At 35.3% G+C, this 26,002-nt stretch overlaps 1 protein-coding gene across 4 annotated transcripts in view; it reads left to right on the forward strand.

Moving 5' to 3' along the window:
• Positions 1-26,002, forward strand: part of LOC149088357 (sorting nexin-13-like) — a 360,452-nt gene that overhangs the window by 28,862 nt on the left and 305,588 nt on the right. For 3 of the 4 annotated variants that reach the window (XM_089247374.1, XM_089247371.1, XM_089247378.1), the window contains 2 exons: positions 83-225; positions 7,153-7,259. In XM_089247374.1, coding sequence (XP_089103500.1) covers positions 223-225; positions 7,153-7,259 — 110 coding nt within the window. In that variant the 5' untranslated portion in view covers positions 83-222. Of the gene's footprint in view, positions 1-82; positions 226-7,152; positions 7,260-26,002 lie in introns of those variants that run through there. The other variant, XM_089247377.1, reaches the window with a different exon arrangement.

The raw sequence follows: 26,002 nt of genomic DNA on the forward strand, positions 1-26,002 counted from the left end.
TTTATAGCTGATAGATCTATTGATTGCTACCTTCATATTAATCATCTCAGTTTTTGTAGTTTCTTTTTTCTTTGAATGACAGTGGGATAAAGTGGAGATTGAGTGAAGGTTCTGGGAATGAGTCAAAACCTTGAAAATGCAATTATATTGTGACAGAGGATTCACATTAGTGGTTCAATATGTTTGTGGACTATTTATAGGTCTTGAAGCATCGTGGAAAAAATGGTATGGAAAATTTGATGTTTATATCTCAATATCCCTTGAATTAGCGAACATTAAAATATCCACAGGAATCATTTTTTTTTTTTTTTGAGGAAGCCAATATCACCCTGAATGCTATTTGATGACAAAAAAAATCTTTAAAAAAATATATTGGATATTGCACTGTAATTATGATTTATATGTATTAGAATAGTACAAATATATTGTTCATTGTTTGCCAACTTACTTTTCTATCATTGTTGAAGCATATTTTTGCACAGCACATAATATTTCATTTTAAATATGCAAGATTTGAATTTTTGAAACTCAATGCAGAGCAACTGTCATTGCTGAGTTAGGCACCAAATAGGAAATGTGTACTTTTGGTCCGTTCTGCTAGTGTTCACATAAATTTCATGAGCAGCTCATAAGTAAAAATAGAATGTTTATGAGTTATGATTAGAAGCATCAATGTGGTCATTGATCACTAGCTCAAATTATACTGTGTCTTGAGAACTATAAGAAACTCATAGAAAGTAAAACATGAAATGATAAAGAATATTTATGTGTCCATTTTATCTAGTGTGATATTTAACCCTTCAAGCCTGTTCAGTAATTTCAATGTCAAAGCCCTATTCATGGTATTTGAATTTTTTTTTAAATCAAACTTTCTTAAACTATGATGAAAATAATTTATATCTTTTTCAATTTTAATTCTAAAATTGTAAGAAAAAGTTGTTATAGTAAAATGCTTACTCTATGCAAAACACAAAAACGTACTGTAATTTTCAAATTTCAAAAAAAAAATTAAGTGGCAATGAACTTTCACTATTGGTGACGTACCACGTTCTGAGGGGTTAACACTAGAAGGACCGATACCACTCAAAATGGCCGGAGGTTGGTTTTCACTATAAAATGTCGATTTTTTTTAAATGTTTAAATGTAGATATTAGTGTAGGTAAGCAACTAAATATAAAAACATGGAGTTTTTCAAATAAATTTTATATAATTAAATTTTTTTAACCTACTTTTCTCCAGAGGCATGCTTATGTTTACCTTTTTTTAACGTTATTTAATTCTTTTTTGAAGTTAAGACTTGAGGTGTTCTTAAGGGTTCCTAACTGATTCTAAATTAAATGATTAAGTTAAAATTATTTTTTACATTTTTTTCTTTCTAACGGTTATTTTGACATATAATAAACACAAATGGATTGAGAAAAAATTTAATGGTCAGTTAATAGCTGATTAACTGAGAAAAAGTCATGTTTTGGCTCAGGTTTGAAGAGAAGTGCCCAAAAGTTTCTCTGATTAAAAAAATATTTACTTTCTAAACATAATTACAGTTGTATTCGCACATCACACTTTCGACACTTTTCAATACCTTTGTTACATTAGAAATTTTCTGTATGCAGATATTTTACACATTGAAAATTTATTGCGTGTTTTGTTATTGCATGGCAGGACCTAACATTGTTGTCTTTTCCCTGTGCAATAGCACTTGTTAACAACTTTCTGATTCCTAAAAAAAAATTAGGGTCTCTAAGCTTTTTAACTAATTTCAAAAGGGATAGTAACTTTCCCAGTTTGATTTCTTTTACTAATTGACCAATGACCAAGCATTTAATTGAGGCTACATCAAATGTTGTGGAAAATGTGCACTGGCAAATGAATGATATGCACACCAAATTCTTTTGAGCTATCTGATCAACACTATACTTTGCTTCGTTGTAAAACTCGATGGTTTCGTAAATTTTTCTCACTTTTAAAATATTTATTTCAATGCATACACTTTACTCATTTCTCTTCTGAAATATATATGGTATCAATGAAAAATCACACACCACACTAGATACACCCCCCAGACTGTTCGGTACACTCTTACACTTCCAGCACAACTCAGTAGGTAGCAAATTGCCCATGGCAATAGACCTGAGTTGTGTTCAGATTGAAAGACAAAAAAGAAAGCATTGAAAGTAGTAGGAAAGTATTTTCATTTTTGTTACCCAAAAAAAACCCTGCTAAATTTCCTGAAATTTCTTTTCTATTTTATTATTATACTCACCGAGATAGTATTTTGCTTTAGTATTTCAGCTTCCGCACATATTGATGAAGAAAACCAATTATCCGTGCTCAAATTTCTACCAGCTTTCAGATAAGACTCAATGATTTGTATCATTACATTTGTGGCTGTATTAGTATTTTTTTTTTGTAATTAGTTGATCATTAAGGATGCATTCAATTAGCCGAAATGAGCATATCTATATTATGAAGGTTACAAATACAATGCCACAACAGGCAAAATGCCCAACGAGGTGGCTGAGAAAAAGATGCCCATAAAAATATGGATGTCATATATTTCAAAAATATAGCAACCCAATTAAAAATTCAATTAACAAAAAATTGTAAATATATATACACATGATGAAATAATATGCAATGCCCATAAAAAATACTTATGATTGTCTTATTCTAAGTATGGATAGCTTCTCGATTTACCCCAACATGTTTATCGGATTTCTTTTTAAATGTGTCAATTGTGTTACAATTTACTACCTACTATTACATACCTACTGTAAGCTATTCCATTTATTTACAACCCTATTAGAGAAAAATTCCCTGCGACACCATAACCTTGCATTGTCCCTCACCAATCGATACTGGTGTCCCCTTGTAAAAGCAGTCGATTGGCGGTGTACTAAAAGTTCATGGTCCATCTTATCCATCCCATTGAAAATTTTCAACACTTCGATCATATCTCCTCGATACCTGCGTTCATCCAATGTAAACATATTCAAAAAATGAAGTCTCTCTTCATAACGCAAGTCCTTGTGCCAATAAGGACACGCGTAGCTCTTCTCTGCACCTCTTCAACCGAGTCTATGTCCCTCTGTAGGTATGGTCTCCAAAACCTTACAGCATACTCCAGTCCATGACGAACTAAGCCTCGAAAAAGTGGAAGAATGACTTTATGAGGATGCGAAGAGAATTTTTTGAAAATGAGAGCAAGCATTCTATTCGATTTTTTGACCGCCGCTGAACAATGTTCAGAAAACCTAAGCCGCTCGTCAATGAGAATTCCCAAATCGGTGACCCTAGTTGCATCCGGGATAGTGATGCCATTCAACTCGTAAGAGAACCGTGGGTTGTTCGAACCAAAATGAGCGACCATGCACTTATCAATGCTAATACTCCATATATCATAGTCCATTCATTTGCCCATGTTGCAATCCTGTTCAGACTGGTCTGGAGCGACTCCCTATCACTTTGATTTCCGATTACCCCCATTAACTTCACGTCATCTGCGAGTTTGCTAGTAATCCCATCGACACCCTGATCGAGTTTATCGATAAAAAGTGAAAAAAGTATGGGGCCAAGGACACTTCCTTGAGGAACTCCACTTGTGACGTCTGTCCAACCAGAGAATTCCCTGTTCACCATAACTCGTTGCGACCTATCTCTTAACCACAATTCTATCCAATTCAGCAAGTTGCCCCCAATTCCAATCTCGTGTAAACGCTTCAAGAGTTTACCATGTTGGACCGATTGAATGCCTTCTGGAAATCAAGGTAAAAAACATCTACATTTTTGCTCTTACCCAAAGCCTTAGTCATGTGATCATAGAAGCAAAGGAGGTTAGTTACACATGACTTCCCCTTCCTGAACCCATGCTGATTATCCGACAATACATTATTCTCGTCTATCAACTTCACAAACTGCCTTTTGATGATAATTTCCGAAATTTTTGAGAGGGAGCTCGTCAAACTCACTGGACGATAATTAGGCACAGCTTCTCTACTACCGTTCTTAAATATCGGAACTACATTAGCAAGTTTCCAATCCCTTGGGACGAGACCCTCAGCAACACTACTCCTGTCTATCTGTGCGGCTGGGCCCAACAATTCATTAGCACATTCCCTGAGGACCCTGGGATAGATATCATCTGGTCCTGGTGCTTTGCTTGCATATACATTTCTTAGAAGATTTAGGACCTCCACGTCTTCTACTTGAATATCGTTGAGGGTTTTATTACCCCATGCAACACCCGTATATCGAATATCATTATCTCCATTAAAAACCGACGCAAAAAAGTCATTGAAAGCATTACACATGCCTACATTGCTCTTTAACCTAGAGCCTTCTACCGAGAGGGGGGGGGGGCAACCGTCCCCTTACATCCATTATAGACATATCGAAAAAATGATTTTGGGTCAAAGCCAATGTTATCTGCCAACCTAGATTCAACTTCCTTTTTACTATCCCTTATCGCTTTCTTCAACAGTCTTCTTTTATCAGTAAACAATGATAGGTCACCTTGTCCACTTTTATACTCTCTGAATGCTCTTTTCTTTTCAAGATAAAGGTTCCGCACGCTATCCGTGAACCATAGAGGTTGCGATGTACAAACACGCTTTTTTCAAACAATGGGTATGACGTTGTGCAAAACAGAGGACAGCTTCGTCCGGAACAGGAGTTACAGCTGGCTAATGCAAAGATGTATTTAGAAAAGGGAGAAAATTTAACTGCCCTTTTTTGGGGAATCAAACTCGTATCCTCTTCCTTTCTGGGCGAGCTCTCTAAACTACTAGACTACAAAGACAACAAATATCTCAATCTTTCCTTGGAGCTTGTGTGCACTGAACGCGACTGTATTTACATACGAGCTGCAAGTAAAGATTAAGATATTTGTTGCCTTTGTTGTCTAGTGGTCTAAACTACTCACCCGGAAAGTGAAAGGATGTGGGTTCAATTCTCTGTAAGGGCAGTTGAATTTTCTCTTTCGTAAATACATCTCCGCATCAGCCAGATGTTAAAAACCTTTGTATAGATAGCAGAGACTGATATCATCCTCAGATATCTGTATTAGTTTAAATTTAATGCCCCGTAATTCAACAAAATATTTTCTGCGCATGGCTATGAATGTTCCTATTGTACCAGAGTTGAATTTTTGACACAAAATCACCAAAAACTAGTTTAAACCATCTAAAACTGTCAAAAACCTAAATGAATGCTTTTGGATAATATTTAAAACACAATAGTTTGATAACATGCTGAGAAACTTACTTTTTTTTGGCATTACATTTTATTTGAAACTAATTTATTACAATAATTAAAACAAAATATTAACTGCAATTTTGAATTTTTTGACAGACAGGGTCTGGAACAGATAATATATATTTTTAAAGTCCATTTTGTCCAAACTACTGATTACTCGTGTTCAGTTTACTAAGCATAATATAGTTGTTTATTTCAAAATATGTGTGATATGGTTTTGACCTCAGAAACTTACTCAGTATTAAAAGTCAAAAACATGTTGTCAATGTTGTAATTCTTATTTTTACACTTAGAATAAGTTATAGCTTTTCTTAAGCATCATATGCAATCAGCACTGCTAAATTAAAGGAAATTTTAGTCCTGCAATTTAGTATTTTTATTGTTAGATTAATTGTAATCAATAAAGATTATTGTTTTAATGTATCAGTGATTATCTAGAAAATTTAATAAGTGAAATCAACATTACATATAGGTGTTTAAAAATTTCTTTTACGCCATAGCCTATCTGTTATAAAATGAATACAGATGGTTATGTGAATAGGCTATACATATATAAGCAGTTGAAAAAAATGTTGGAAGGTCGAGAATCTTATTGAATTGAAGAATATGAAATAGTTTATAGTTTTCCCTTCAGCTTTTTTGTGTTATGCTCTATTCAAATTGTATATTTTACATGAAAAAATACACATATATTTCTCCACAATAATTCTATAGAGTGGAAAATTATTTAACAATCATATTAGGTATTTATTCTTTGTATGTATCTTCATATCTTCATAGTGACTTTAAACACTATGATTTTTATATTGAAATCGATATTTAAGGTTTTTGACGAAGGGTTTTTCATGTGAGTGTTTAAACTGTCAAAAACTGAGGTTCATCAAAAACATACCAACCATGCCTATAACGTTACTGGTCAAATTGATCCGTGATGGTCTTTCTACTCCCAAATAGCGCTGTCATATGATACTTGTCTTCCACTATGATGGTTATCGTAAAGGTCCACGGGTTCGAATCCAGCCAAAGAACATCAGAATCAACTTCTTTACTTATCGATCTTGTGACGACCACCGATAGATGGCGTCTTCATTTCCCACTCTACTCCATTGGTTGGAAATTGTCGTATGGCAGTGTATGACCGCAGTTGGTGTGTGGTAAAGTGATGATGGTCTTTCTAAGATAACTAAAAATATCTTGGCTGGTTTTTTTTTGTTTTTTTTTTAAATTTACGATAGGTGGACAGTAATATTTATTTTATGGAAAAGTTGTGAAATTTCAACATTCTTCGCAATCTGGTTTACCATGAAAATTGAGAGAGAGAAAATCCACAATGGGCAAAATGATTGGCTAGTGTTGATGCCTAATCTCACGAGAAAGAATTTTTTGAAACACACATGGTGAGTATCCCATTTGAAAAAGTCTCCACAGGGAGCAGGCAGATGTTCAAAATGATATTTAACATAACATGAAAATTCAAGCTCATGTAACACCTTCACTTCAAAATGTGGAAGACAAATGGCACTACCAGCAAAAACACAAAACAAGCACAATTCTGGCAACATAAATATGTTACATATAACATTATATCACACACACAACACACAATTTGACGTGCTGATTCGTTAGAAATTACACAGAGGAATTTGTACTAGGTGCACATATGCCGTTAAGTAGTAGTCTCGTTCAGTTTACATTCTTAATACTCCTTAAAATATTCAATATATGTAAAATCAATATTAGTTGCTGTGTACTTCACAATTTTACCCTTGAAATTTCTTTCTCACAGCCCCCTGATTGAGAATTATTGCTTTAAGTATATCCTGCATGAAAAGTTCTGTTGTTTTTTATAATATGAATTAATATATTTTCTGTTTTTTTGTTTTGTTTTTTTGTATGCAGGTTATGAACACTATTAAATGGTTAGTTCTTATTATAGCTCTGTTACTAGTAACTTTTGGCATGAGCTTCTTTGCTGCTCTCTGCTGTGTGATTCTTTTCCTTTTAGGGTAAGCATGATGCATAATTATTGGATATGATAATTTAAGAAGCATATGTTCTGTACAGTCGAATCCTGCTTTAACGAATACCATTATAGCAAAAATCTTGTTTTAACGGACACTTTTCTTATCCCTCAAGTAAGTTTACATAGGAATAATGCAAAAAACCTAGAATTCCTTTATAACAAAATTTTGTTTTAACGAAGTGATTTCTCCGGTCTCTTGGAGTTTGTTATAATGGGATTCGACTGTATTTATTACGTTCGATTGAATATCTAAAAAGTTATTTTCCACGTAACCACTGGATTTCAGTGAATTGAGATTATTATTTATTCTAGTGGTGACCTATTTTCTTTGTTTAGGGGCCGTTCAAGTATTACGTCATCATCGATGGAAGGGGTCCGATTTGCTGACTTTTGATGACGGGGGGTTGGATAATGCTTATGTCATCAACAACCACCCTTTATAAAAATATGAAATATTCTTAATGGCATCTTACTCGGTGAGCCGAAAATGAGAAAAACCTTTCGATAGTTTGTGGGCACTTGAAGTAACATTTCCCTATTGATAAGGGCTCTACAGAGCCACTTTAGTGATCTCTAAATTTTTCGCGGATCCAAGTGATCTGGAAATGTGTCTGGGCCACTTAAGTGCTCTGGAACTGTGCCACGCATCACTAAAGTGATCCGTAATTATATGCCGCAGATCACTTGAATCTGAGAATGTGCTGCTTATAACTTGAGTGATGTAGCCGCACTGGGGGCCACTTAAGTGCTCTAAAACTATGTCACGTCACCCAAGGGATCTCTAAATGTGTCACGGATCGCTTAAGTGTTCTGAAACTGACTCCCGAGCCATTTAAGTGATCTGAAAATGTGCCCTGCGCTACTTAAATGTTCTGGAATTGTACCACAGGACACTTAAGCGATCTGTAAATGTGCGGCTTAGTTAATTTTTAGAAAATTAGGTTTGAGGAGGGCAGGCCGCATCAGATAACTCCCATGGCCATATTTGGTTCAAGGGCCTTTGTGCGATTTACAGGCCTCGGCACGGGTCACTTTTTTAGAAACTGGTCACTTTTATTACGTGTTTTCAGGCCCAGGTCACTTTTTCCACTTTTTTAGCAAAAAAACCTCAGTCTCGCGCACTTTTCTGCTGTCAGTATTTTTCTTTTCTTCAAGGAGGAACTTTACCGGTTCAATACTGATAATTTTCTCCCTCCCTTCATTGAACTACGATCGAAGCCATCTTATCTTCCCGGGAGCATACAGAGTGACGTCAGCATAACTTGATTTCAAGGCGCTTGTGGAAAGAAAGCTCCTTGGTTAAAGGATAGTCATTTTATGGAAAAGCCGGCAGAAAAAAACTAGCATAAAAGGCGTATACTTACAACAAAAAAAATTTTGCCCCCACTACCATTCTTTCTTATTTGCCCCCGTGCTCACTCGTTCTTTCATTTTCATCTTATTTTGAAATAGATCCTTTATTTTATTTGTTTTAAAAAGTTTTAGTCCTAAGGACTGAATTCCTTTCTTGGAGCATCGAGCCAGTTACATTTGTTGTTTGTTCTATCGTTACTTTTGTTAATTTTTTTTTATGTTATTTGAAATGACGATTCAAGAGAGCCTGTGCAGAAGCTAACTTACGCGCAGCGGGAGAATACCAAAGCGTGTATTAAAGACGCGTATTATTAATGCGTATTAATACACTTTGGAGAATATTCTTGTAGCTGGCCAAGTTAAAGAAGCTCGCAAGCATTTTGAATTTACTTACAATAAAAAAAATCATTCGATTGAAAATCGTTACTATTCTAACTGGACACTATTCTAAATCACACTATTTCTAACTGGACTTAAATCTCAGCAAGAAACCGTAGGTATCCCCAAATTTGATCAAAAGTAGAACTATTTATGAAAAGATCACAGAATCATGCAATTCAACATTTAGTTTAACGCAAGGGTTTCCAAATCAGATGAAAATTGGTCATCAGGCTGATAAAAACTCAGTTAACGTGCATGCTAGCTGTACAGGCACACCGAACGCGCCTGTGGCCTATACTTTACACTTTTTTCCTAATTTAAAGGACCTAATACTAATTTTTTTTATGCCCGGGCCGTCAACCGACTTTTACCCACTTCTGGCCGTAACTTAATTTGGAGCATCCTCAAGATACTGATTGTTGACTTAATATCGACATCTTGCGCTCCATTCCTGGTGCTGTGTAAAAAAATCCCCTTTTTAGACCTCAGAAGTTATTAAAACGTTTTTGTCTGGAGTCGCTGTTATGACCGCAATAGGAGAGGGCGGGGGTCTAGTTCCACAGGTGTTGAATGAGGAAAGGTGCCAAGTTTACTCTTTTTCTGTTTAAAAAAAATACCGGCATGCATACCGGCCAGGCTGATAGTAAATTTTCGTTCGTACTTGCGACCCGGGTTGCTACATACCGTGATCAGATCCAAATCGTATTACGGCCATGGTAAATCAGGTGCCCCGGGTGGGGGCGAATTCACTGTTTCTGTTCGTTGAAAATTACGGGAGGAGTCAGCTCTAACGTGGCGCTAAAATAGGTAGCCCTGACAGCAGCATCAACCGCATTCATAAACCCTGTATGTCGTTGATTTCAATTTTTGTGTTAATTTTATCTTAATTTTCCGTATTTCCCGATATATTTCTATCGATCTTCGCATATCGCCGCATATTAGGTTGATTCATATTATAAATTATATATTTTTTTGTAATTTTTTATGCGCCCTTTGTCAGCCATCTTGAATTGACTACCGCAAAACGGCAATTCCTTGGCGTAAAAAAAAGTTGCCACGTTGGTGTTTACAAGGTTCATGGGAAATTAACCGGGGAAGGCCGCGGAGTCTATTTTTCCATTAAAAATTACGGGGGGGGGGCAAAGTTATACTGTTTCCAGGGGGGGGGGGGGGCAAAGTTATACTGTTTCCAGGGGTGGGAACTCTGTGCCACACTGCGCCAAAATTAACATCTTGTGCCATCCTGCTCTAATAGTATATTTTCGTATTTTTCTGCGCCGAATAGCTAATTTTGCTTCAGTATGCCCAGAATTTCTGAAAGGATGCCAAAATTTTTTTGTTCCTGCTTACCACGAAACGATTCTGTCTAAAGGCGTGTATACACTAGCGCGTGGATCATGCAATGACAGCATTCACAATTGGTTGTTCGGTAATTTGTACTGTGTAGTCAACGATTCTTGAGCTGTTTTCACTGGACCCACCTGGAATCGGTTTTTTCAACGAACACAAAGGAAAGAAAGGAACACAAAAAGAATTTGTGTGCGAAGGCGAAAAAGAGGCAGTCTGCAATAAAGGATCTTGGATTTCCAGAAGAAGCAACAAGGCTATATTTCGGTGAACACCTGACACCAAGGATGCAAGAGATCTACACCCTGGCCCTGGCAGCAAAGAAGACTCACGATTTGCACTTCCTATGGACGAAGAATGGAGCTATCTACACACGAAAGGACAAGGAGAGCAGAGTGTTCCAGCTATGCTCTGAATACGATATGAAGGAGGTCTATGAAAGACAAGGTTTTTGAAAGATAGTATTATTTCGAATTTTTTCTGACCTCATAGAATTTTTTTTTGTCCAGTTAAATTTAAAACGTAATAAAAAGAATAGTACAAACTCTTCACGGTTAATTAATTGTAGAAATTTTAGCACTGAGGAAATTTATCCATTATACAACAACAAACGCTGCAAATTATCATTGTTTCATGCAAATATACGAAGCCTTAAAAAGAACTTCGACTCATTATCTGAAATTTTGACGTGCTGCAAAACACCTTTTTAAAATTATCGCGTTAAGTGAAATCAGGGTCACTAATAAAGTAGAATGTAATTACTTGGGTATTAAAGATTTTGAACTATTGATTTCACCTAGAAAATATAACTCACATGGTGGCTCTGGAATGTATGTGCATAATAAGTTGAATTACAAATGCAAATCAGAAATAGTTATCGATGAATGTGAATCAATATGGATTGAAGTAAATTATAATAATTCAAAGGACAGCTTAATAATTGGATCAATTTATCGACCTCCTAGCTCTAATGTGAACAGATTTTTAGAGTCACTTGATTCTGTCTTAAACTCGCTGTCCACAAAGTCTACCGAAATATTAGTTTGTGGTGATATCAACATAAATTTATTAGCTAATAACAAAGTTTGTTCAGATTACAATAATATTTTATTGTCTTACGGATTAGAACATGTTATAACCAATGCCACTAGAAAATCCTCAGCTTTGGATCATATTTTTATAAGAACAAAGAAACAAATATCTACAGTCGGCATTATAAACTCTGATATAACAGATCATCATCCGATCTTTATCTTGATTTTAAAAATAATATTGATAGCCGTAAAGAAATCCACACTCGTTATGATCATAGCAAACTAAATTTATTATTATCTGATCCACCTTCGGTCTCAGATATATTTTCATGCAATGATCCTAACGCTGCTTATCAAATCTTTTCTAAACATTTTGAGGATATACTGAAAGAAGCAGAAATAAAGAAAGTTAGAATTAAAAAGTACAGCATCTCCAAACAACCCTGGGTCTCTAGCTCACTTCTCAAGTCTATTAAAAACAAAGGCAGGCTTTATAGTAGATTAAAATCCAATCCTTTCAACATTCAATTAAGAGGAAAAATATAAAACCTATAGAAATATACTGACATTTACTTTACGAAATGCCAAAAGAAAGTATTTTGAAGACCAATTTTTAAAATCTATGGAAATATTTCAGAAACATGGAAAGTAATTAATCAAGTTTTAAATAAGAATATCAAACAATCTACTGTGATCCCAAGCCTAAAAATTTTAGGGTCTGTATCAGAATCAACTAATACTCTAGAGCAGTGGTTCTCAATGGGGGGGCCCTAGGATATTCCAGGAGGACCACGAATGAAAATCTTGCAAAAGGGGAGCCACGACTACTGATACGGGGGCCACAAAGAAATTTTTGACATTAATTTTTTTTTAGTCACTCTGACTAAAAACATTCAATTTCAAACACAAAATGCATAGAATATATTTTTCTTAATTTTTCCCCTATTCAAGTAACATTAACATGAGGAAGGAAATAAAAAAAGTGGTTCATGTAATCTCGGTGGTTTTACGACTTAGGGGTGACAGTAGGCCCTGACACAAACTATAGAAGAGGTTTAAGCAAAATGGAATAACTGTAAAGACAGGAAATTGTGTGTTCAGACTTTTCATTCAAAGAGGGCTGCCATAAAGAAAATGGAGAAAGACCATTCATTGACATCAGGGGTGGGAACTCTGTGCCAAAATTAATATCTTGCGCCATCCTGCTCCAATAGGGTATTTTCATATTTTTCTGCGCCAAATAGTGAATTTCGCTTCAGTATGCCCGGAATTTCGGAAAGGACGTCAAAAAATTTTTGTTCCTGCTTGCCGCGAAACAATTCTTTCCGAAAAGAGCGTGTTTTATTCCACTGTACTTCAACTATTGCCTTATTTAAACTATCGGCCCATCATCGGGCTTTCCATCGCGGAACACCGGTAATATCGGTGTTCGTGCAACTGAAGATGGTTTGCAATGGTCTTTCAGCTTGCAAAATGTGAGTCAGTTTCCGTTTTCAAAAAAAAAGTCTCCACTAGAAGCAGCAGAAATTAATTTAGTCGATGGTCATTGCGTCAAATCCTGATGTTTCGCGAAAAAAAAATTCATTCCGGGAGTAAAAAGAGCATGTCCTCCGAATTACGATTGCTGATTTTGAAACTTTGCCGTATAACGAGCGTTAAATCGCCAATGTTGCCGAATAATGAGTGTTAAATCGTCAAATAATGAGCATAAATCGTCAATCTCGCCAAATAATGAGTGTCATATTGCCAATCTCGCCAAATAATGAGTGCGTAATCGCCAACCATCGTGTTGATTCTTCCGAAATTCTCTCCCATTTTGCAACAATTTCTTTCTGAGTATAAAAAAATTGAAAACTTGATATAGAAAAAAAAGAAAGGAATTCTCATTGACGAGCGGCTTAGGTTTTCTGAACATTGTTCAGCGGTGGTCAAAAACGCGAATAGAATGCTTGGTCTCATTTTCAAAAAGGTCTCTTCGCTTTCTATTGGCACACGGCTTGAGTTATGAAGAGAGACTTCATTTTTTGAATATGTTTACATTGGATGAACGCAGGTATCGAGGAGATATGATCGAAGTGTTCACAATTTTCAATGGGATGGATAGGATGGACCATGAACTTTTAGTACACCGCCAATCTACTGCTTTTACAAGGAGACACCAGTATCGATGGGTGAGGGGCAATGCGAGGTTATGGTGTCGCAGGGAACTTTTCTCTAATAGGGTTGTTAATAAATGGAATAGCTTATCCCCGGAGGTAGTAAATTGTAACACAATTGACACATTTAAAAAGAATACGATAAACATGTTGGGGTAAATCGAGAAGCTGTCCATACTTAGAATAAGACAATCATAAGTATTTTTTATGGGCATTGTATATTATTTCATCATGTGTATATATATTTACAATTTTTTGTTAATTGCATTTTTAATTGGGTTGCTATATTTTTGAAATGTATGACATCCATATTTTTATGGGCATCTTTTTCTCAGCCACCTCATTGAGCATTTTGCCTGTTGTGGCGTTGTATTTGTATTTAGAAAATTTTTAGCCCATTCGAAGGGCAGCTGTTCCAGATAGCAAATAAGCAAATGGTGCCATCAGTAAGCAAAAATGATCTTAAATAGAGTAGTGCAAAACATTTTATGACAGCTGCTCTTTCAAACAAGGTGTCAAAAGCCTGAAACACCAAAAACAAAAAACAAGCTCATGAAAAGATGTTTGATGACAAAAGACAGTGCAGTTGTTTTATTTTGAAAAAGGGTGAGGGTTAACAAAAATAGAAAATATTGTTGTTAATTTTGCTGTTCCAATTTATAAATATCTGCTCCGAATCCTATATTTTGCTGCTCCAAAACTGCTCGGAATCCTCAATTTGCTGCTCCAAAGCTGCTCGGAATCCTCAATTTGCTGTTCCAAAGCTGCTCCAAATCCTGAATTTTGCTGCTCCAAAGCTGCTCCGAAATGGACTTTGTCACTTCCCACCCCTGTGACATTCTTTTGAGTGCTGGTAGTAAATGTAATCCAAGAAGTAGATGGGTGAAAAATGAAAGCTTGTAAAAAACCCATCGTTTTCATGCAATTACAGACTGATAGCCATTTAGTTTAGCACAAAGTTATCTTCAGTCAGCACTGAGTGGTCTGATGGAAATATATTTATGAAAATCGAATAGAGAATGATTGCTCTGGGGTATTTTTTATGAATTTTAAAAAGGGGTGCCAATACATTGCCTCTGCTGAAAAGAAATAAAGTCGAATTCAGTTATAATGACCTCCAAGAGACCAAATCATACATAAGGAAAAATACCCGCGAAATTTAAATTTTTTTAAAGCTATATTGCTGTGTGATAATGTATTGGGACAGGGGCGGCTTAAGCGAGGCTGCAAGGGGTGCGGCGCACTCGGGCGGCAGTGTAGACTTTACTTAAGACAACAAAATTTAACACAATAAAAATTCACATCACACTTTTGAGTCATACTATACCTCAACAATGGAACCGTTGAGAAAATAGACAAGGCCTCTGATAGTAATACCAGAAACAAGAATGTAAGCTATCTGGGTGGCTTGAGACAAAATCTGTACCCGTGTGGAACTTATTTTTTGCGCCTCCTACCTATTGCTCCCTCCATAGCCCCTATCTCCTGCATCAAGGAATCTTTCATGGGGCCCCTTCTACAGTTAATTTATGGAGTTAAAAAAGAAAAGTTATAAGGGTTTAGTCCCGGACCTCAAGCTGGAGTCCTGTCAGCCCTACCCTTAGGAGGTCATGCCTTCCCTCACAATTTATCCAAACAATTCCTAACAAAACATTTTTTTGGCCCTTTATTTCGGATTTTGCGCATCTAAGCGTCTTAAGCGGTGGCCGCAATGGGTCGCATGGCCAAGCGCCGACCCTGTACTCTATTACTAATTTTTTGGCTTTTTCAGGCTATAAATTAACTATAGAAGGGGCCGTGAGAAATCTGACTGGGAGGAGGCCTGCAAAAGATCCCAGCCTAGGGGTCCATACCTTCAGTCAGAATTTGATCCACAATAGTCAAATGAAGGTAAAGGAAAAATTTGGTTTTTCACTTGTCCGGCCCCTAGAATACCAGAAACACCTTTTGAAAAAATGTTCTTAATAAAAATTACCCCGTCAAATATCATCTTCACAGGATAAGTGATGATGGCTCACAAAAATAAGTTCTCTTTCAAGGATTAAGTTATCTGGCATTTATTAAGAATGGTAAAATGATTCTAGAACACACACAAAGACAAAAAAATTTTCTACTTCAAAAGCGGGACGTATGGTCACGCACATTTTGCATGATAAACAATGATGTGCAGCTTTCTTCTGAGAAAAAAAAAATCAGGTTTATCTCCAGGTGCCCTTCACCGAAGCCCTATCAGCCTCCTGGCAGGGTCGCCAGTAGGGGCGGCACATGAGGCTTCGCACCCGGGCGGCATGTAAGCTCGAGCCGCCCCTGTATTGGGATTTCCTCTAAGATTGACATCACATCTTTAAAGTTTTTTTAATCGATACTGTAATGCTTCCTTTTTAACTGCCCTACTACTGGCCTGCAGCGTCCTAAATAATTTCAATGCAATTTTCCTATCCAGAAAGAACAATTTTGTGTGTACATTAGAAAAAAAATTCTAAAAAGGCGTACGACTACATTTAAAGCAATTTAAATCAGTTTATTAGAGACTCACTGCATCTGCTGATTTCTAAAAAAAGGTGCAATAAATTCTCACGTAAGTCTTCACTTTGAAATGTCCATAACCCGCTCAATGCGTTCCTTTGTATCTGTCAACCTAAAATTTATGGTTTTTAGTGTTGATAACACACATGCAAAACCAATTCAGCGAAGCGTTTTCACAATCTGCAAAAACTGCTTGGATTTGATAGTTGGACATGTTGTCTAAATGGCAAAGATTTGGAGTTTGAATCAAAATGAAAATGTCAAATAATTGAAATTGTGCTTCGTATAAATGAAATATTATAATATTAATATTTGCGGATATTATAATATGAATATTTGCGTATATTATAATATGAATATTTGCGTATATTATAATATTAATATTTGCGGATATTATAATATTAATATTTGCGGATATTATAATAATAATTATGCAGACTATTAATATTATAATATTAATAGTCCGCATAATATTAATATTATAATATTGATATTAACTTTAATATTGAAAGCTATATATATAGAGATTAATCATGCCCGTAGTCAAACGTCTCATAAATGTGAAATTTTGTCATAAAACTGAGAGTGAGGCACGAATCCCCTTGCGCACAAGTGGAATTTCAAGGCATTTGCACACAACCGAGCCCGTCTTGGCCATTTTTCTTTTTCTCTCCACCCTTTCTTCCTTTTGTTTCCTTCCTAAATTTATAAAAGTAAAAAGGACATAATCATTATAAAAAGGACTGTTTTCAGATCAAATTGCCGAAGTTGAATTACTTTACTGCAAAAATGTCAGATTTTTTTTTTGGGGGAAATAGTCAAAGCCAAAGTGTATTAAAGACCCTTTATTAATACGCTTTGGTCAAATCCCATTGGACCGGAACCCCAAAAGACCCGAGAAATCACTTCGTAATAAGGAAATTCCGTTAAAAAGGAATTCCAGATTTTTATATTGTTCCTATGTAAACCTATCCGAGGAATTAGAAAAGTTTTCGTTAAAACTATATTTTTCCCATTATAATGGTATTTGTTAAAATAAGAGTCGGCTGTATTTCGTCTCAAGCTATTTTTTTACGTGTATTTGAAGGCTGCATGGGTAACAGGGCATATGGCACTTTACTGGTGAGTCATTAATCTTAGAGACATACCCAACTAGAAAAAGTGTCCAAATCACGTGTCAAACTTAGATACGTCATTCATGTTGTAAGGGGTTATATAGCTATAAAGTTTAAAAAAACAACTTTTTATACCGTCCCCGTGTGCCAAAGAACCCAATTAAGAAGTTGTTGCTCTGTCTTTCCCGATGCCAACTAAAATAATTTCATGTTTCTAAGTGCAATATTCACCGAGATATGCGAATTCAAAAACTTGAAGAAATTTGGGAAAAAACAGCATTCGATGCGGGTAAAATGGATTCCCCTCATTTAATGCTGTTTTTTTTCAACTTTCTTGGAATATCTCAGTGAAAATTTGAACTTAGACACATTGAATTTTTTTGTCGGAGACCAGGAAAATAACTTTCCAATTGGGTTTTGGGGCACAGGGCATATCCGCATAAAAAGTTAACATTTTTATTTTAATGACTCTGTAACCCCTGGCAACATGAATCAAATATCTGAGTACTACACATTATTCGGGTACTTTTTCCAACTGGAAGTATGCCTCTAGGACCAATGGTTCGCTAGTAAAATGCCATATGCCCCGTTACCTATGCGCCCTGTATATGAAATATAGTACGGACTGTTATGGGAAATATTGTGTTGTGTTGGCTTAAACACAACACAATATTTAATTAAGCCAACACGCACGTTGTTTCGTTCGCCTGCGAGAGAGCGGTCACATTATGAACCAAAAAGCCACTTGAAGGTAGCTTGTCATCCAACAAAATATCAGATTTTCACCGAATTGAAGTCAACAAACTGATAATTTTCTTATTTGAAAATTTGATTATTTATATTTTCCGATGGGCTTGAAATCCTGATAATGAATCATTATTATGTTCACACGAACAGTTTTGTCACTGCGTACATGATTTCTCTGGAATGAATGGTTCAAACAAATATTTAAAAAAATTTCACACGTATTTTAGTTCATTTCTTTAAATTCATAGTAGGACTACAACATGACCCTATATCCTTGATACATGTATTATTGTTGAAAATGATGTGGAAGGTTAAACTTTTCAATTGTGATTCATTTGTGTGGCTACTCCCACATTACTACTTTTATCCGCATGAAGAGAATAAAATCAATACAACTGCTTGCTACCACTTTTTTGTGATTTTTTTATCATCATGAGAATGCATATTTTTGAAGCTACAACTGACATTTCTCAATGAAACCATAATCATTTACACACAAAAAAACTAATTTGGAAATAATAAAAATTTCATCCAGTAAGAGTAATTTGATGACGTTGTGCCGTTTTCAAGTGCAGAGTTTACATTGATTAAAAATACTTGATTTGATTAAAAATTGGACTCTCACAACACATAAAACATACAAATAAAACTGAGAAAATCACAAAACAATAAACTTCACAAAAAGTAACATTACGATGATAAAGGGATTTATTATATTTTTACTGTATTCTATTACATTTATTTTTAATAAACTTAATTATTATTCAACGTTAAGATGAGTTAATTGATGAGTATCTCTGTATTTCTTACAAAATCGAAACCAGTTTATTGCAGTATCCGTGCATTCATTGAAATTGGTTATGCACAGAAATGCCGGATATAAGCAGTGCCGTCTTAAGGCATGGGCCCACCAGGGCACAGCCGGGGGACCTCAAGATAAAAAAGGCTTCAGGGTCATTCCATGTCAAATCACCCAGCCATGACACCCATAGTCTCAGATTTCAATGATTTTTTTTTTATTTGTTGCATTTACCATCCTTATTAACCGCCTGAAATATTATGTGCATATCTCTAAAACTTTTTGAGAAAAAAAATGTTGAAATTTATCAAAAACTGATGCAGATGACTTTTCCGAGGCTCAATTTTTAAGCGGCATTGTTTGAGAAAATAAATCATAACTTTTTCAATTTTCAATATATTCAAGTGAAATTTTCACTAAAGTGTTCACAAAAACATACAGAATATGAATAAAAATAATTCATACACTTACATTTGAAATTTGCATGTAAAAAAATTATGTAAACTTTGTTTTTGTGGGATTTTTCGTTAGAAAAAATACAATTTTTCAAACGTATTTTTAGACCAGAGGCACAGCAGTTACCAAAACAACTTTTATTTTAAATTTCTCCTAAATATATGAAATAAAATACTGGAGAAAAAAAAGAATGGTTTTTTGACCGTTAATATGTTTATTCTGGCTCGCAACACAAAATTCATCGAAATAAGACTGGATCATTCCGATTTCAAATCATTCGACTAGATACTGAAATGCAACCCATCATCCCAGATTCCAATTATTATTTTTTATTTATTGCTTCTACCATGCTTGTTGACCATGCAAAGTTTCATGTACATATCTCAAAAACATTTTGAGAAAAAAAAAAGTTTTCTAACCTCACGAATGACGTCTCTTAGGCTAACCCCATTCAAGCAATATTATTTGTGAAAATATATCATAACTTTGCAGATTTTCAATATATTCAAATGAAATAATTTCCACTAAAATGCTCACAAAAAAATGTAGATTATGAATAGAAAAAATGTAAACCTTAGAGGGAAAAGTCATTTAAATTTTATTTATTTATTTATTTTTTTATTTTTGACACAATTTTTTAAACACTTTTTTTTTTGGATGCACAGCATGAATTTTCAATTTTATTTAAATTTAATCCTATTAATATATTAAGAAGAAGACTGTAGAAAAGTAAACATTATTTTGACAGTTAATACATTTGAGTAACAAAACACAATTGTACTTATATGACTACATTAATTATATTTGTACATTTTTACTTAATATAATGATTCATGCTCAGTAAAAAGAAATTTATATTTTATTTTTCATGTACACTTATACATTTATTACAGTATTCATTAAGTTTCATGAGTAGTTAATGCAATAATTCAAAACAATTAATAAATTTTAAAATTCTAGGATTAAATGAATTCATGAAATAATTAGAAATGTTAATGTAATGTGTCAAATGGGAGTTGGTGAAAAAAAAAGGTTTTGGGTGAATAAAATAATTTTTTCAAATTAAACCTTCATGCTCAGATTCTTAGAAGTGTTCGAATTCCAAATAATTAATTTCACTTTTAATTGATCTATAAATATTTCTTATGATGCAACAAAGACAAACTTTTGCAATCTGATATATTTTTGCATAAAGAATTATTTTGTATTTGATAAATCCAGATAATATTAATCATATATATAGATTAATTTTTGAAGTTTTTTAACATGCTTAATTATAAAGTTATTTTACCACAAGTGTTAAATTTTTTTTTAATTACTTTGATTTTTACAGCATATATTTTAATAAACATATATTTAATGTATATGATAAATATGAAATGGTTATACTTGTGTGGAAAAAAAAATCTACATTATAATGTTTAACACAAACCTCTATATATTTTTCCCAAGAAATAATTTAAAATTGCTGATAAAAAGCCAGAATATGAGGCATCAAATCACAAAGAATGAAATTATCAGCTACAACCTAATTGTTGTAGCTGAGGCAGATAGAAGAGAGTAGAATTGAAAACCTAATGTGTATAATGCCTGGTGGTGATATATAAGATGTGATGTTTCTTGTTGTGATGATGATTGTAAAAAATAATAATAGCTTCTGTGAAGATATGAACTATGGCACACTGGTCTTTGTCCTTCAGAGGGCAGCTGGTGTCTTATTTAATTATAAGACTATCATCCCAGCAGGTGATGATAAAGTCACTGCTGCTGCTTCATTGTGAAAAATAAAACAAAAGTGTTGGAACTAAACTGCCCCCCCCCCTATCCAATGATGCAAGTCTCAATTATGATCTTGCTGAAGACAGAGAATGTGCTCCATAAAGTAGCCTACTCCAGGGTTAGCAAATTTTTCTTATGATAACACAGTTTCCATTTGAGCTAAATATTTTATATCATTTTGGAAATAAAGGAAAATGTTAGAAAAGACACTTGAAATTTATAGTGTTGGGAAAAAAACTGGATCTGACTGTCATAAAAAGTGTTATGCAAAAGTGTAAAATCTGTTACCCATTACATCATTGGACCCATCAGACATCAATATTGAGGAGTGGAGCAAGTTCTGAACATTTATCTACTGTGTGTTTAAGCATCATAGAGCTTTTTTGTCAAAGTATGAAATATATCCAGAAGCATGCTTTAATCCTTTAAAATGTCATAAGAAAAAAAATAACAAAAGGTTTAAGGATAGTAAACTTGTATTTTTCATGTATAAATGAAATAAACGGTTGTACAAAATCAATTCCAGGGCAAAAAATATGCCATGCCTGTAGAGACAGTGAATATAAACAACAATAAATTAAATGAAGAAACTGAATACTGTGAAGAGATGAACAGTGACAGTAATGTAGAGAAGTAACTTGGAAAAATGTCAATTATTAAACAAGAAGCACTTGAAGAAATAAATTCATCTCTACAGAACATAGAAGAGTCACCAATTAAACTTCATACGGTAGCTCCACAGTGCAAGTCAAACAATGCCAAAAGAAAAGTTGAATCTGCTTACAACACTTTAAAATCAAATGTTTGTAAAGTTTTTGAAGAAAGCCTAAGAGACGTCATTCGTGAGGTTAGAAAACTTTTTTTTTCTCAAAATGTTTTTGAGATATGTACATGAAACTTTGCATGGTCAACAAGCATGGTAGAAGCAATAAATAAAAAATAATAATTGGAATCTGGGATGATGGGTTGCATTTCAGTATCTAGTTGAATGATTTGAAATCGGAACGATCCAGTCTTATTTCGATGAATTTTGTGTTGCGAGCCAGAATAAACATATTAACGGTCAAAAAACCATTATTTTTTTTCTCCAGTATTTTACTTCATATATTTAGGAGAAATTTAAAATAAAAGTTGTTTTGGTAACTGCTGTGCCTCTGGTCTAAAAATACGTTTGAAAAATTGTATTTTTTCTAACGAAAAATCCCACAAAAACAAAGTTTACATAATTTTTTTACATGCAAATTTCAAATGTAAGTGTATGAATTATTTTTATTCATATTCTGTATGTTTTTGTGAACACTTTAGTGAAAATTTCACTTGAATATATTGAAAATTGAAAAAGTTATGATTTATTTTCTCAAACAATGCCGCTTAAAAATTGAGCCTCGGAAAAGTCATCTGCATCAGTTTTTGATAAATTTCAGCATTTTTTTTCTCAAAAAGTTTTAGAGATATGCACATAATATTTCATGCGGTTAATAAGGATGGTAAATGCAACAAATAAAAAAAAAATCATTGAAATCGGAGACTATGGGTGTCATTTTGGCATTTTGCCGGGTGATTTGAAATGGAATGACCCTTCACAAAAGTAAGATGTGGTTGAGATTTTCGAGAATTTGCTTGATAGGGCCTCAGAAAAATCATTTGGCCCGGTGGCCCATGATGCTCTTAAGACGGCCATGCATATAGGAGGAATCTATAATTCTGGGATGTCATAAATAATGGATCCACACTGATAATTTGTGATTAACGACCACATATACATTTATTGCTAATAACAATCATTTTCATGATGATACACTGGCCATAAAAAAGTTACGGTTTCATCATTGAGGGGTGTATGGATAACTTCATCTCATTAACAGTGATATTTTCTTTAGAAAGTATCGAAATTAGCTTCTGTGGAGTATAGGCATGTATTTTTATTCAGTGTCTAACTAATTCTGTTGTCTTTCTATCTTGATTGAAGTATAATTATTTCAATCTTTATACATATTATGCAATGATATTTGAAACAACGGTTTGATACAAGAAGTCATTAAAAACATATATCAAGACTTGTAGTCTTTTGAGTATTAACACGTTTATGGCTCGCCTCTCAACCTTGGAGCCCGTTCCGGTATGTAATTTCTATGGCGGAGCCCCAGACGCCTATTTTTTTATTTATTCATCAAAGTTTCTGACTTATTTTTATTATTCAAAAATATTAATGATTATTTTTTTCAAATTTACTGGTTTTTTTTATTTTGTTTTCCTCAAGTGGCCACGGAGCCCCTGGGAGTTCACACGGGGTCCCAAGGGCTCTGCAGAGCACTGGTTGAGAACCACTGGTTTATTTGAATCCTCCAATATTGCCAAACTGATTGATTTGGCATGAACAGACTGGTAGGGTTACTAGTTGGCGAGATATCACGTTTCCCGCTCGAAGGCTTTTCTTCTTTACCCTTCAGAATACCTGTGGCCAAAATACATTGCCTCTGTCCCTAGGGTAGGGACCTAAAGAATTTCAGTGAGCCTGCTGTTCAATTATAGTTTGAAAATATGTTTTGTGGTTTAATTCCTTTCATTGTGATCTGATAAGTATAGTTGACGAGAGCTAGTAGTACATTTTTTTATTGTCCAAAACTGGTGGAAATGAAGAAAGTCTTTCTTCCTGGTATCCGTAGTCACCAATCGATTTTTAAAAAATGCAGTTGAAAAGAACATTTAATAAAACTGTAGGAAAAAGTCAAACATTTCGGGGGGTGGTCCCCCTGATTCCCCTGCCTATGCCCTTGGTTGTGCAATCCCTAATACCCCGTTACAATGTTGCTTTGCATTCATTGTGGAGCCAATAAATGCTTCTTTTCACCAATAAAATAAATGAGTGAGAAAAGTACAGTATATATACACTGCTGGCCACCGAAATTGCAACATCAAGAAAGACAAGAGATATCGCAACAATATTTATTTTGTAGATAACATGTTGACCAAGCATCAAATGATTAAATTTATAGACTTCTGTGAAGTGTGGTTCCTGCCAAAATCAGTAGCCAGAGTAGCCGCCATTGTTGGAGATCACCGCTGCCACACGCCTCGGCATTGATTCAAAGAGACTTTGGATGTGTTCTTGGGGTACAGCAGACCAAGCAGCTTCCACGCGTTGCCAAAGTTGATCTGGTGTGGCAGCTGGGGATGTAATCTGGGTCAATCGTTGAGCAACCATGGACCACATGTTTTCTATCGGCGAAAGATCCGGAGAGCAAGCTGGCCAGGGAAGCAATTCAATCTGGTGATTGACGAAGAACCTTTGGACAATGCGTGCCATGTGTGGTTACGCATTATCCTGTTGAAATATGGCTGTGGGCAAGCCCTGAAGGTAAGGAAGGACAACTGGCTCCAACACCTCGGAGATGTAGCGCTGGCTTTTTAAAGTACCGGCAATGCGTACTAGAGGAGTGCGAGAGTGATATCCAATACCGCCCCATACCATAATACCCGGTGCAGGACCAGTGTGGCGGTGCATAACGCAGCTGTTCAGCATCCTTTCTCCACGGTGTCTCCAGACTCGAATCCGACCATCGTGGTGTTGCAGACAGAAGCGTGACTCGTCAGTAAAGACAATTTCATTCCATTGTGCCGTCCACATCCTTCTTTCATCGCACCATTGGTGGCGGAGACATCTGTGGTTCTGCGTCAGGGGTAGACGAAGCAATGGGCGTCTTGTGGACAGACCACTCTGCTGTAAACGGCGTCGAATGGTACGCGCAGACACTGGATGATGCGGTACAGACTGAATGTGCTGTGCTATGGTTCGTGATGTGTCTGAGCGATCCGTCACTGCCATACGCACAATACGCCTGTCATCACGTGAAGTGGTGCACTGAGGTGGATGCGATCGAACACACGGGTCCGTTGTACCCTCCTGCATCCAACGATCACATATCCGCATTACAGTCGTTTGGTTTCATCCAACACGACTACCGATTTCCCTGAAAGATAATCCACAATCTTGGTAGGCCACTATCCTTCCTCTGTCGAACTCGGATACTTCATCAAAAGATGATCGCTGTTTTCTACGAGGCATAATTGATAGTTTTTTTGAAAAAACCACAAAAACACAATTGCCGTACTTCAAATTGTCGAAATCTCCAAGCCTTAAATAGCGCTTTGAAGTGGCGCCACAGGCGTGTGTGATGTGCCTCTGCGCTGAAATTCTAATCATTTGCATATCTCGCCTCCGCTAATGCATGTTGTAAATTTCATATTATTTGCATGCTTCCTTCAGGGTGTTGCATTTACGGTGGCCAGCAGTGTAATTAAAGTCTTGATTCCAAAACTATACAATAAGTACTGGTCAGAATGACTTGAAAATTTGCATGGATACTCTTGAAACAATGGAAGTTTCTTTCGCAAAAGAAAAAGTGCAAGTAGATTATACTGCTGGCCAAGTACAGCATCATCTATTGTGTGCAACCACTTCATTTCGACACTTCCACAGCATCGGTGTAAAGATAGAACAACTTCTATCAAGATGCACATCGCAATACCAGCAAAACAGCTGCTGAAGACACATTTTGACAACAACAGGATGCAACTTAACCCTTGCAACTTCTGGCTGTGGGGGTACCTAAAAATGTTATGAACAGTGGTCAGATTGCAAACTTTGGTGAGTTGCAATCTCCAGCACATCTCCTTTATGTTAGAAGTTCCTCAGGAATATTAATGTGGGGGCGCATTTGGTTTAATAAAACTGAATTGCAGGCACATGCACATCATGACATACTCTGATCTGTTGTTCAACAAGAATTTTTGTGCTTTCAACTTCATGGCCAGAACACGGTGGACAACATATTTAACATTTCTTAAGTAAGTTGTAGTTATTTGTTCAATTACTTCGGTTTTGTGATGTTTCCATGAATTATGAAATCGTTTTTAATGTTAATACTATTTAAAACAAAAAAAAAGTTTAAACCAAAAAAAACAGTTTACACCAAAACACCTGGTTTTTTTACCAACCCTAGACAGAACTGTAACTGGGACTTCTGCCACCC

The sequence above is a fragment of the Pholcus phalangioides genome, unplaced genomic scaffold (assembly GCF_987345545.1).
Source record: "Pholcus phalangioides strain wild (caught in Gottingen) unplaced genomic scaffold, Ppha-v1.0 ptg000003l_1, whole genome shotgun sequence".
NCBI lineage: Eukaryota > Metazoa > Arthropoda > Arachnida > Araneae > Pholcidae > Pholcus > Pholcus phalangioides.